Below are 13,376 nucleotides of genomic sequence, written 5' to 3' on the forward strand. Positions count from 1 at the left end.
GAGTTCTACTCATGTGCGGTGGAGTGAGCACCTTATGAATGTACTTTCTACCGGATCAACTGCAAGGTTTCAAAACATACATGAAAATACTCAAATGCACAGAACAGAACACAAACTTTCAGAGGCGGACTGAAATATGGAGGAAGGTAAGAGTACCGGAGAAATGACCTATTCTTTGGACTTTTGAGTTGATAGAGACCTGTAGCCTTGCTGGGCATGGTGGTGCATGCATTTATGGTGCATGCATTTATGGTACGTGCATTTAATCTCTGCACTTGGGAGGCAAAGTCAGGTAGATCTCTGTAACTTCGAGGCTAACCTGGTCTACAAAGCAAGTTCCAGGACAGCTAGGGCTCTTACACGGGGAAACCCTGTCTTTAATGCCCCACCCTCCTCACACCTACAAAACAAACAAAGAAACAAACAAAAAAACCCAAAATGAAAACAACCAAAAAACTGCAGTCTTTCTGGACAAAGAAACTGAGCACACTAGAGTCAACAACTGTAGTTGTTGGAAGTGAGAGGGAAATCTCAAAAGAAAGGAACTAAAGCAAAAGAGGTAGTACCTTAAATTCTGTCCATAATTTCTGCCCTGTTTGTTATTAACTAAGCCCTGAAATATATGCTGGACAAACGCCGGGAAAGACAAAAGAACTAAAATAAAATTTGAGCTGCTACCCAAGACAGTTTAAGCAGAGCTCAATGAAGTTTAAAAGTATGTTTCTGCAAGCATCATCAGCAGGAGCATCAGCAGCATCAACAGCACTCTTCAGAGGAATACAACAGAGCCTACAACAGGAAGCAGTTACGAAGCCAGACATTCTGGTACGTATCTGCAATCCTAGCACTTGGTAGATTAAGGTAAGGTTGGGGGCTTGAGGCCCACCTAGGCAATACAGTGAGATCTTGTCTCAAAAAACCTAAGTAGTAAGTAATAAAAACATCTTTCCAAAGCTCGGGACCTTACCACTTACTCAGTGTGAAGTGTTCTACCATTGGGCTAAATCTCCTACCCACCCCCTCCCCCAGGAAAAGGATTCTTAAAGTAATTAACTATCTTTAGTAAAGAAAAATATGCTTTTGGTGAACAAAGAAGAAATCCCAACAGAGAGGGTGAATTACAAAGAAACTGAACTAGAACTCAAAGATAAAATACACAGAATTGTCTTTGCCTTCATTTGAAAATCCCTTATTTCCTCTACAAGTTATTCTTTTTCTTTCAGCTCTGGAACTGGGTCAGTTTTGGTTCCACAGCAGTACAGATCAGACCCACAGTTCCCAATGTTCTGATGACAAGTCAGATGGGAGCTGAAGCATGACGCATTCACAGCCGATCTCTGCTCAGCTGGAGATCCCACTTCACCTGATTTGTATTTGTGCCTAAACTAAATGAAACTTTGCTGGACACTACGGTTAAAAGTGTGCTCTTTCAGAAGGGTGCACTTTGAGAGGTAGTTAAGACTTAGAGATATTCAGTGGAATGATATCATTTCCTGAGGTTATAAAGGTCAGATGCTTAATACCAGGCCTATGACTGGCTCCTACATGGACCAAATATTTCACCTGGGAGGCAAACTGGGTGGGACATCTGTAGTCCCAGCATTACAGAGGCAGAGGCAGGAGGATCCCTATGAGTTTGAGGCCAGCTTGGTCTACAGAGCGTGTTCCAGGCCAGCCAGGCTACACAGAGACCCTGTCTTTTCAGAACACATGTTATGAAATGCTCCTATAGAAGGGGCTTCATATGGATAGAGGTGTTTCCTGTGAAAGCAGGGGCGTCTCACGCTTCTGCAGTAATTCCAACATGGGTCCCTAGAAGGAAACTTAGAACGGGTGAGTCTAGGTTTATTCTGGATCCCATTCCGGCCCCCTCTGTTTTGGTCACAAGATTCTCTACCATGAGGTACACAGTTCAGAAACAATCAGCTTCCAACCCCTCAGATTCCTTGTGTCCTCAAAAGCAGGACATGACAGGAAGGACATGTACCTGGATGAAACAACAGGATCCAATTCATAAAAAGTGACAATTGCCACAGTAAGAGAGATTACCACACACACCTGCTATGGATTAGTTTCCCTGGGAGCAAGAGAATGACTATTTCATTCAATTATGACAAATCAATAATATCCAAAGTAAGAGAATAACACTTCCCCCAAGCACGTTCTTGGCAACTCATAATATGCACCTACTACAGCCACTTACCTATTAGAGAGACCCATGCTTCTCTTAGTTAAAATAAGATTACTCCACCAGAAAAGGAAAAAAGTAGGACGAGTAAAAAAAAAAAAATCTTAAGAGCTATAATTCCATTTCCCCCATAGTTCTACAAAGCCTATAACACATCATCCAGTGATACAGAATTCTAGACACTTTACAAAATTCCTTTTTAAAATTTATTTTTTGTTATCAAAGAGAATGTCCAGAAACATTGAGTACTAAAGAATTTTTCTTCATGGCATCGTTTTACAAAACTTCCTAATGGACAGTGAATATTTCATTTTACTTTATTGGTGTATTCCTTCATTTATTAATGATGAGGTGGACGAACTGAACTGATGAAATTACTTAAAAAAAATCCAGACAACCATATAAAGGAAAAACATCCATTCTCATTCTGAATCTGTTGACTGGAGTGAACTCAGTGGCCACACCACTACCACTGGCTAAGAACCAACTTCCCCACAGAAGGGAGCTGCTTGCATCTTCTCAGTAAGCCACAGAGGTCTCTCAGGTATAGGCACCATGTTTGAAGTCTCACACAAAATGTCTGTGTCACTTAAATTACACAACGTGGCAGTGTTTATTTCATGGGGACATAATATTTAAAGGGGCAAAGTAGAAAAGAATCCGTTTGTATGTTATGTGTGAGTACGTTATTGGACTTAGGGCATGGGCTTAGGACACGGCAACCCTTCATAAAGAGGCGTTCCACCAGTGCAGCATCTGAGGGTCCCACTTGCTCTTGGTGCCGAGCACGCCTGTCAATGAGCATGGTTAGTCTGGGTCTTCTGCTGGCTGAGACGGTCAGAACTGAGTTCTGTTGTTACTCTCTCAGACTCCATCTCTATTTTTCAGCTTCCGGATACGTGGGGTACTTGACTGTTTCTATCTTCTCTCGGACTTTGTAGGAAGGATACAGGCCTGTTTTCCCCAGTTTTCTGTTGACACCTTTAGAATAACCATCCCAATGGTTTCCAGCCACACCAATGATATCTCCAGGTTCCATGGGGATTTCTGCATCAGTTCGAGGTTGGTGAGGATAAACCGCAATCTGGTTGTGGGCATTTTGACCTCCAAAATAGTAGATGTCATCTAACGAATGGAAGTTTGCAGAAGCATCAGGATGCAGTGTTTGCATGATTTCATAAGCAACCCGACAAACCTTGGAAAAGAGGGAAAATGAGGTATTAGTACACGGTGCAAACACCCTGCCGCACATCAGTCTCTAACCAAAGACAGGCTCTAGGGCAAAGAGGGCTAAGAACAGTCCATTGCTGTCAGCTGATGATGGGTAGTTACTCTTTATGTCTGCCCGCATGCGCACGCACAAGTTTGAGAATTAAAACAGCAGGAGCTATAATTATATTGTACAAGGTAATTTAAGAATATGAATTAATTGATTTTTAATAAACATTATTAAGAGCTACAAGGTCTTCGAAGCTGGGAACTGTGACACAAGAATAAGTGCGCTCAAGTTTTTATCTAGAGAGTTTAAGGCTTGGGACCAGCACCTCAAACAACACAAACATTGTTGCTCATCCTTTCACCCACTCTTTTTTTAAAAAGTTAAATTAATTTTTATTTGTATTAATGTATATGTCCATATGTCTCTCTGTGTGCATGTGTATTCATGTGCAAGTCTTGTGGAAGCCAGACGGTTGTCAGATCCTCCCGGAGCTTAGTTATAGGAAGTTGTGAGCAGCCCCCTGTGGGACTGGACTCTGATCACTCTAAACAGCTGAACAACCTCTCCAGCTCCCTTCATTGACTCTTAAACACAGTGTTTTCTCACAAGTCTCCTCAGGAGAGATTTATGTATTTACTGATGAGCAATGAGGAAGTGGGTTTAAACATATCAGCTATTCCTAAAGAACTCTAAAGTGTGCTCCATACGTAACAGCATGTTTAGATTGATACAAGCTAGAATAATAATCTTTAAGGAAGATGTATTTGCCCAACTCGTGTTGCTTTAAGATTACTTAAAAGATTCTTCTGTTAAAGAATGTTCTCGCTAGCAGGTAAAATGGCATACTCTGAACTTCACTTCTGGGATTTACTATGTTTGGTGACAAAAGCTAAGCTCCCGTCACAGAAGGGCAGCACTCAGGCAATCGACAGGAAGGCTTTAGATCCCTTCCTGAGTCAGGTGACGACAGCAGAGAACTATCATTTTGCCTACAACATTTTTTTTTTTTTTTTACATTCTGACTGAGGTCTCAATTCAGGTCAAATTTCTCTACATCTCTATTTTGGTTATCTTGGTTAATAAATTTTCATTGTCCTTATGCCAACATTTTGCATCTACTTAAAAATGAAACCACTGTTAATAGCTGTTAATCTGCTAATGGCACTTTCAAATGACTCAGCAGATGTTTATAAACTGAGACATTCGTGGAGATCAAAAACTGAATGAAGATGTTCTTTTTCTTTCTTTCTCAGTTATGCTGGGCAGTGAGCCCAGGGCTTTGTACACAGACAAGCATTATAACCTGAGCAATACTTTATTCTGAGATACTCATCTTCTAACATGTAAAACACAACACAAACAAACAGCAAAAACAACAAAAGGCTAGGTTAACCCTCACCTCAACTTCCTGGAAAATTTGAATTTCAGAAACTTGAGCACAAAGGCTAGATGTAATTGGTAAATCAAACTAAAGAGAGACAACTTTCTATTTTTTTCAGGAATTAAAATACAAAGTGATTAAGAGAAACTGACTTAAGTCTTAGTACTATAGCTTCAAGTACTGACAGAATCAAGACAATGATTTTTGTTTGTTTTTGAGATAAGAGCTCCTCTAGCTCAGGATGGCCTCAAACTCTTATATAGCTAAGGATGACCTTGGACTCTTAGTCTTCCTACCTCTATTTCTAATGCTGGGATATTAGCATGTGCCACCAGAAACTAAGTTTATCTTGGGACTGCCATGGTATAGATTGGATCAATGGTAGAGAAACAAAAACTATTATAAAACAAGAATAAAAGCAATTTGGAGCATTTAAACTACAAATTCAAAGACCTACGCAGAGAAAGAAAAATTAAATTGAACTCTGGAAAGAAACAAATATCATCAATGACAGACCAAATACAAAATGGTGGTCTCAGAAGATTACATTCTCAAATTTCTGTGGCAATCTTAGTTCATAATATGTCACATTCTGACAATCACAAAAATGCCTAATGGCACCTTTCTCAGAATGTATCCTCACTGAGACACATAACTGTAATTAAAATAATGAAGCTCTATTAATGACAATCTAAATAACATGGAAGAAGCTAATGTTTGCTGAGCTTTTGTTGTCAAATATTGATGTGAGACAATACTTGACATAATCCTCCTAGTATCCCATAAGATTCTATCATTCATCTGACAGATGCCAAAGGGAACTAAAAACAAAACATCTGCCCCTGTTACACTACTAGTAAGTGCTAGATTTAAGTTTGAACCCAGGCAACCTGCAGAGATTTTTAACTACCATACATATTTTCTCTTACAAATCTTATGCTCCATCTTCGTTCTGTCACATCAGAGAGACACAACCTAAGAGCTAAGTCATCCTTGGGAAACCTGAGTTTTCTCTTCTGGGTCCTTCCTTCTACCCTTCAGCCTTTCTTAGCCCAAAATGCAAGGCTGTATTACTCTCAGGATGACCATAAGTCTACCATAGCAGTCACCCACAAACGATTCAACCTCTTCAGTTTTTAATGCATTGCTCTCATAAGAACACTGCCCCAGGTCCCACAAGGTCTTGCTTTTTGTAAAAATTTTAATAATTAGTTTATGTTTTGTTAGTTATTTGTTAGCCTTTGTTGAGTACATCTTTATTTTCCTAAACCAAAGGCACAAATAATGATAAATTCAGTTGGGACAATACAAGAGAGATTTCTGGACAAATGTGGATTTGGGTACCTCCAATAACCCTGGTGCTGTAGGTGTGGCATTTTATCTTACAATAATGGTGATAACAGCAGCAGCTGACTTTAATGAGTACTGACTGCATTCCAGGCTGTAGCTGGAGGTTTTCTGTCCTGCCCACCAGTTCCTGATTAGCCACTCTGAAACTTAATATATAATCGTTTGGCCAATGGCTTACGCTTCTTTTTGGCAAGCTCTAACTGTAAATTAGTCCATTTCTATTAGTTTATATTTTACCATGAGCCTTGTGACTTGCTGGTGATATCTGAACCTCTTTTGGATATCTCCTCCATTCTGCCTACTCTGTGTTTGGACTTCCTGTCAACTTTCCTCTGCTAAGCCATTGGTCAAAACAGCCTTATTCATCAACCAATAAAGGCAGCACATATATAGAAGGACTTCCCACATCACCAGGCACAGTCTCAGAGCAAGCCCTCCCTACAAACTCCTTTCACTGCCACACCAAACCTCTAAGTACTGTTTCTACTCATTTTACAGATGAAGAAACTAAGTCACAGGGAGATTTTGTGACTTTACTCTAAAAAATACAAAAATCAGATAGTAAATACTACAGCAACAATTAGAATTCGCTCTGGTTTGAGAGTATGTGCTCTCAAGCACATAGGAATCTGCTTCTGGATAAGCAATTGGAACTGTAGATAACATAGAGTAGGTGTTCAGTGATTATCTATCTGCTGAGTAAGTGGTACTCCAGTGATGGATGCTCGAGTCCATATACAACATTCTAAATAAATAATGGTTGTTTATCTCAATCCTGGGGGCAATTTACGGCTAAGAGCTAGAAGGATCATTATAGTATTGACGTCTGCATTCAACTACATTCGACTTCCTGGACTTTACAAACCCAAATCATGTGTTAGGCAGTGAAGGCTTGCAGTTGATGGCAATATTCAAGGTTGGTACTCTGAATGTGCATGAGAGAGAGGGTTACTCTTACAAACATAACATGGCTGTATACAGTTTATTTTATTTCATTGTGTGCCAACACTTCACTACTTTCTAGCGTATTATTAAGCATACAGTGATGACTAACAGCAAAAATTCCTGCTAAACAATATAATACAGATATAACTGTTTTAAAAAATATTTAAAAGGTAAATATCCATTAGTCTGACTATAACCCTTAGAAATAAATATCCAGCTGAGTATATGGGCTTCCAAGCTTTCTCACAGCAGATAGGACCCTGTTTTTGCCAAATCAGACAGTCAGGCAGAGGCTTTCCTAGTATGAGAATCTGAAAGCCATTCTCAGGTTAGTGGGTGAAGTGGGCAATCTGCATGCCTTTCCTTTAGATTAGTTTGTTTTTCTATATCATGAGAGAATGAAACCAGTTTTTGTTACACTGTGTGAATGTCCAAACGAATGCAATAAGTGGCACAGTACAGCATCCAGGACCAAAGGTGAGCAGTACCCAGGCTGACTCAGAACAGACTTCTTGTCCTCCATGCTGGAAAGCAGAAACAGGGCTTACATCTTTTATCCTGTGTTTTCTCTTTGCCACTCTCAGAAGGTATTCACCACTGCTTCATGGACTACACCTCAATGGAAATTCCTACCCAGAGTGAATGTTATTCTTAATTTTGTCCTTTGGGATTTCTAAAATCTGATTCAAAGTATATAATATCACCAGTCCTGTTCTGTGGGTTTGGAATTAAAGAAAGAATGAGACTGTTTTAACAACTGCTATAAAGGGAGGTGTCATGGGGAAAAAGTCAAATTACTAAGCAATGCTGCTCATTAAACAAAGTAAACTTCAACAGCTTTAAGGTATCTTTTATTTTTAAGATTCACTAAGTTTATTTTACAAATCATAAAAGATTTCTTACAAAAGAGCATTACATTTTATGTGTTTGGGTGCTTGCCTAATTGTATGTCTGTACATCATGTGTGTGCTTGGTGCCAATGGAGGCCAGAAGAGGGAACTGGATCCCTTGAACTGGAGTTACAGATATTTGTGATCTACTTTGTGGGTGCTGGGAAAAGAATTTGGATCCTCTGGAAGAACAGCAGGTGCTCTTAACTGCTGAGCCATCTCTCCAGTCCCAATGTTCAGGTCTTTAAGCATCTACAATTGCTTTGGCAAACCAGACTCCAGAGTAGTAAAAACTGATTCTACAACTGGAAATCAAAATTTTCAGAAAACCTTTTTGATATTTCATTTATCTTCCAATGAGCTACCAACTACTTCCATTTCTTCAGCAATATTTTGTTTGCTTCAGTAAGATGGTTTTAGCAAATAAGAATATAAATGATCATGTAGATGGTTTGTGCACAGCGTTTCCACGAACGCATAATAGGATGACTAACTTATGTCTGAAATGTCAACTCGACAGAAACTTAGACATACCTGGGAAAAAGGAATGTTTTTTTTTTAATTGATTGATTTTATTGAGCATTGTGTTTTTCTTTGCTACCCTCCCAGCCTCTCCTGTCCCCGTCAACCCTCTCCCACGGTCCCCCACAGTGACTGTGTGGGCCCTAAGCATTTCCCACAACCGCAGCGGATATAATGAATGGAGTTCTTGAGTCACACGTTTCAAGTGCCTTTGAAAATGTAAGATCATATAGCTTGAAGTGTAGCATGTGGAAAACAGCTGCCTGCCAACCAATACTGAAAATTCTCTAGAACAGGCATGTGAATAACTATTCACATACATAGTATACATATTAGCAGCTAGTGTGTTTAATACATTGCTGAGTACTATCGTTGCTTCACATTGGTGTAGGAGGTCCTTCTGTATTTGCGTTGCTTTCATTGGTTGAATAAAGAAACTGCCTTGGCCTTTTGATAGGGCAGCCCTTAGGTGGGTGGAGAAGCAGAACAGAATTCTGGGAGAAAGAAAGCAGAGATGGGCAGATGCCACGATTCCCCTGCCCAAGACTGAAGCTGGTTAGACTCATGCCGGTAAGCCACAGTCAAGTGGCGATACACAGATTTATTGGAAATGGGTTAAATCAAGATGTGAGAGTTGGCCAAGAAGAGGTTAGATATAATGGGCCAGGCAGTAATTTAATTAATACAATTTCTGTGTGGTTATTTTGGGTATAAGCTAGCCAGGCGGGACGGAACAAAAGGGCCCCGCACTCCTCACCACATCACATGAAGCAAGTCTTTTTTTTTTTTCCTTTCTTCTTTTCTTTTTTTTTTATTTATTTTTATTCTTTTTAAATTAAAATTTCCACCTGCTCCCCGTTTCCCATTTCCCTCCCCCTCCTCCCACATATTACTCCCTCCCTCCACTCCCCTCCCCCTATCCCCACTCCTCTTCTCCTCCCCCCACTCCATTCCCCCTCCCTCTTGATACTGAAGAGCAGTCCAAATTCCCTGCCCTGCGGGAAGACCAAGGTCCTCCCACTTCTATCTAGGTCCAGGAAGGTGAGCGTCCAAACAGGCTAAGCTCCCACAAAGCCAGTTCATGTATTAGGATCAAAACATAGTGCCATTGTCCTTGGCTTCTCATCAGCCTTCATTGTCCGCCATGTTCAGAGAGTCCAGTTTCAACCCATGCTTATTCAGTCCCAGTCCAGCTGGCCTTGGTGGGCTCCCAATAGATCAGTTCCACTGTCACAGTGGGTGGGTGCACCCCTCGTGGTCCTGCCTTCCTTGTTCATGTTCTCCCTCCTTCTGCTCCTCATTTGGACCTTAAGAGCTCAGACCATTGCTCCAAATTGGGTCTCTGTCTCTATCTCAATCCATCGCCAGATGAAGGTTCTGTAAGTTCCCAGTTTTTGCCCGGCAATCTTGTCTTCTTCCCCTATCCAGGCGGATGACTATACGTTTTTTTTTTGGGTTCACTTTCTTATTTAGCTTCTCTAGGATCACAATTATATGCTCAATGTCCTTTATTTATGGCTAGAAACCAATTATGAGTGAGTACATCCCATGTTCCTCTTTTTGGGTCTGGGATACCTCACTCAGGATAGTGTTTAGTTCTCATAAAACTATGCACTAGACCACAACATTATTACTGTTTTTAAAAGTAAAAGAAAAAAAAACAAAAAACAAAACACAAATAGTTGACTAACTGATCTGTTCAAGGCCAAACAGCTAAATGGTCAGAGCTGGTCTACATAATCCATCTGCAAAGCCTGTGTTTCCTCATTCCTGTTCTCTGTGAAATTCATGGCATGGTATTCTGACCTGTGAATGACTTTTTCTTTTGTTCTTTTTGCGATGGTAAGACATTTCTGGAGCACTTTTCATGCAATTCCAGTTTTAGCTTATGACAAGGAAACTCAAACAACTTTATTAAGCTGCACTAATTATTTCTTTATCAAAAAATATTTATACAAAAATTCCTATGGTATAAGTGAGAGTAGAACTTATGTGTAAGTGAATGTGGAATTAATCCACATTCTTAAATGCTACAGTTGTCAGCCATCAAATAAGATGAGTTAATAGAAGCGATCGCCTTGGACAAACTGCCACTCACTCACTACAGGCCATTACACTGTGTTTCATGAACACTTCTATTCTGAACCCTAACACAAAATACTGCAGTTATTCCAGTCTACTTTGTTAGAAAATATTGGTTGAGATTTGCTTTGGTATAAATGGTCAAAAATTACTCTGGGTAAGTAGGTGGTGGTGGTACACACCTTTAATCCCAGCACTTGGGAGGCAGAGACAGGTGGATTTCTGTGAGTTTGGGGCCAGCCTGGTCTACAGCAGGAGTTCCAGGACAGGCTCCAAAGCTACAGAGAAACCCTGTCTTGAAAAAACAAAAAGAAACAAAGAAACAAAGAAAGAAAGAAAGAAAAGAAAAGAAAAGAAAAGAAAAGAAAAGAGAAGAGAAGAGAAGAAAAGAAAGAAAAGACAGAAAGACAGACTGGACTAGAGGACAGACCTCAGGCAGGCGTGACCAGGAAGAGTTCCCCCTTGTTAAAAAGTTAATTTTGTATTCCATTTATGAGTGCATGCATGCACTCCCTGAGACTGAAGTCTGAGCCCAGGTCATCAGGCAGGCATGGCAGCACATACATTTACCTACTGGGCTATCTCCTTTGTCAAAATGACTCTTTTTAATTTTTTCCATTTACTTTTGAGATTATAATAATATAATTACATCGTTTCTCCCTCCCCTTTCCTCCTCCTAGTTCTCCCACACACCCCTTTCCTTGCTCTCTTTCAAATTCATGGCCTCTTTCTTCGCTAATTTTTATCACATGCATTTACGTATATATGTACATGCATATATGTTCCTAAGTATAACCTGCTCAGACTGTATTATCAGGTAGCTAGGGTCTCAGAAATAGGAATAGGGTCAAGTAGACGCACACCTGATCTCCCACTATGGGCAAGGAAAAGGTGCTTTGTTGTAGATAGAAAGCCCAGCTAAACACTGCCATTAGATGCCTTCATAGGAATTTGAAGGCTAAGGAGATTTTATGTTGAGATTAAGACTCCTGCTGTGAGACTCCTGTTTTGTGTAGCTGTTTCACATAGTGAGTTACGTTCTTATTTCACTATAAAGAACTATAGTCTTTGCACTGAAGAGCACCTTCCAAAGGTCTTATCAACACCCTACTTTAAGGTACTGACTGTCATACTGTAAAAAATATGGTTCATTTCTTTATTCTTTCCCATGGAAACTGTGCTTTCTCTTATATATCTCTTTACCATGAGGTTCTCAGCATTATGCACACTTTTTTTTTTTTTTTTTTTTTTTTTTTTTTTTTTTTGGTTTTTCGAGACAGGGTTTCTCTGTGGTTTTGGAGTCTGTCCTGGAACTAGCTCTTGTAGACCAGGCTGGTCTCGAACTCACAGAGATCAGCCTGCCTCTGCCTCCTGAGTGCTGGGATTAAAGGCGTGCGCCACCATCGCCCGGCCATTATGCACACTTATTTCACACCTATTTATAATTTTTTGTAACTGTCCTCTAGTTGTATTTTGATTCTGAATGAGAGCAACACCATATCTCCAACTCACAATAAATACTGCACTCCCAGTATTCCATTGGGCACAGAAGACTGACTAGACACCACATAAACACACACACACACATACAACAAACCTGGAACATATATGCAACAACCAGACTCAAGGAGTTACTGAAATAGTATAGTAATTAAATTTTTAAAACTGAAAATTTTAAACTTAATATATAGCTCCTTGCTTCACAGAAATGTATCAGATTTGTGAAAGACTTGCATTCACTATCTTTACTATCACACAAGGGAGGCAAAAGGCTGGGAATTTAAGTCTCATCGTATCACTGTACTGAAATGTAGAAATGGATGGATTCTGGTCACATACTAGCAGTTTGCAGAATCAGGAAGGTATAAACTTAAGCATGTGATGTTTTTGTTAGATGCTATGAATAACCTTATTAACTGGCTTCAGTGGAGATGTATTCAGTCACTGCTGTAAATAACTAAATATTCAATGTGCTCAAGTAGTTCTCTGTGGGATCTCTTCATTTTTTCACAAAAGATAGCACTACTGAGTATAAAGGCAATTATACCAGAGTCATGTTAACACTAAAAACACAAACACAATTTTCCTGCTCAGTACACAGTGGGTGCTTACCATTAAAACATACTACCACTTACCTGGGATGAAAAAGTACACACTAGGAAGTCAGCCTGGGAAAGAAAGTGTATATCCAGGATCACACCCCGAAGTGAATTTTCTGTGTATCGGTTGTGAAGTCCAGCTGACCAAGAAATAGAGTTATCACTAATAAATTCGTAATTGGAGTACCTGAAAAAAGGAAGAGATTTATGCATAACTAAACTTACAGTGTTCTACAGGAAGGAGACTGCTTCTTTATCAAAAGTTCCCTCCTTGACAATGAGAACTTGGTAACACTTAATAGTGTAGTCGAAGCATCTCTCAAGTCAACAGTGGAAAATAATATCTTGCACATTAAATGTTATTGAAGCCAGGAGTTGTGGCTATATTCTGTAGTCAGCTGGCTGAAACAGAAGGATTTTGAGTTCAAGGCTGGTGGACTACACAGCAGAACCATGTTTTAAAAAATATTATGGATCTAATCTACATGGAAAGTAGAAAAAGACAAGATCTCCTGAGTAAATTGGGAGCATGGGGACTGTGGGAGAGTAGAAGAGGAGGGGAGAGGAAGGGAGGGGAGCAGAAAAAAAATGTATAGCTCAATAAAATCAATGAAAAAGAATATTATGGGTATATTATCTTAGACACACACATACGTCATTACTACCTTTAGCAATTCATGACAGAATAAAACTGAAGACT

General features: G+C 39.8%; 1 protein-coding gene across 3 annotated transcripts in view; it reads right to left on the bottom strand.

The window, feature by feature from the left end:
- Window positions 1-2,380: 2,380 nt before the first annotated feature.
- Fut8 (fucosyltransferase 8) overlaps window positions 2,381-13,376 on the bottom strand; it is a 236,883-nt gene continuing 225,887 nt past the window's right edge. For all 3 annotated transcript variants that reach the window (XM_057782923.1, XM_057782921.1, XM_057782922.1), the window contains 2 exons: window positions 12,713-12,863; window positions 2,381-3,383 (listed from right to left, as the gene is read on the bottom strand). In XM_057782923.1, the coding sequence (XP_057638906.1) occupies window positions 3,066-3,383; window positions 12,713-12,863 (469 nt within the window). In that variant the 3' untranslated portion in view covers window positions 2,381-3,065. The remainder of the gene's footprint in view (window positions 3,384-12,712; window positions 12,864-13,376) is intronic.

The sequence above is a fragment of the Chionomys nivalis genome, chromosome 10 (assembly GCF_950005125.1).
Source record: "Chionomys nivalis chromosome 10, mChiNiv1.1, whole genome shotgun sequence".
NCBI classification, from domain to species: domain Eukaryota; kingdom Metazoa; phylum Chordata; class Mammalia; order Rodentia; family Cricetidae; genus Chionomys; species Chionomys nivalis.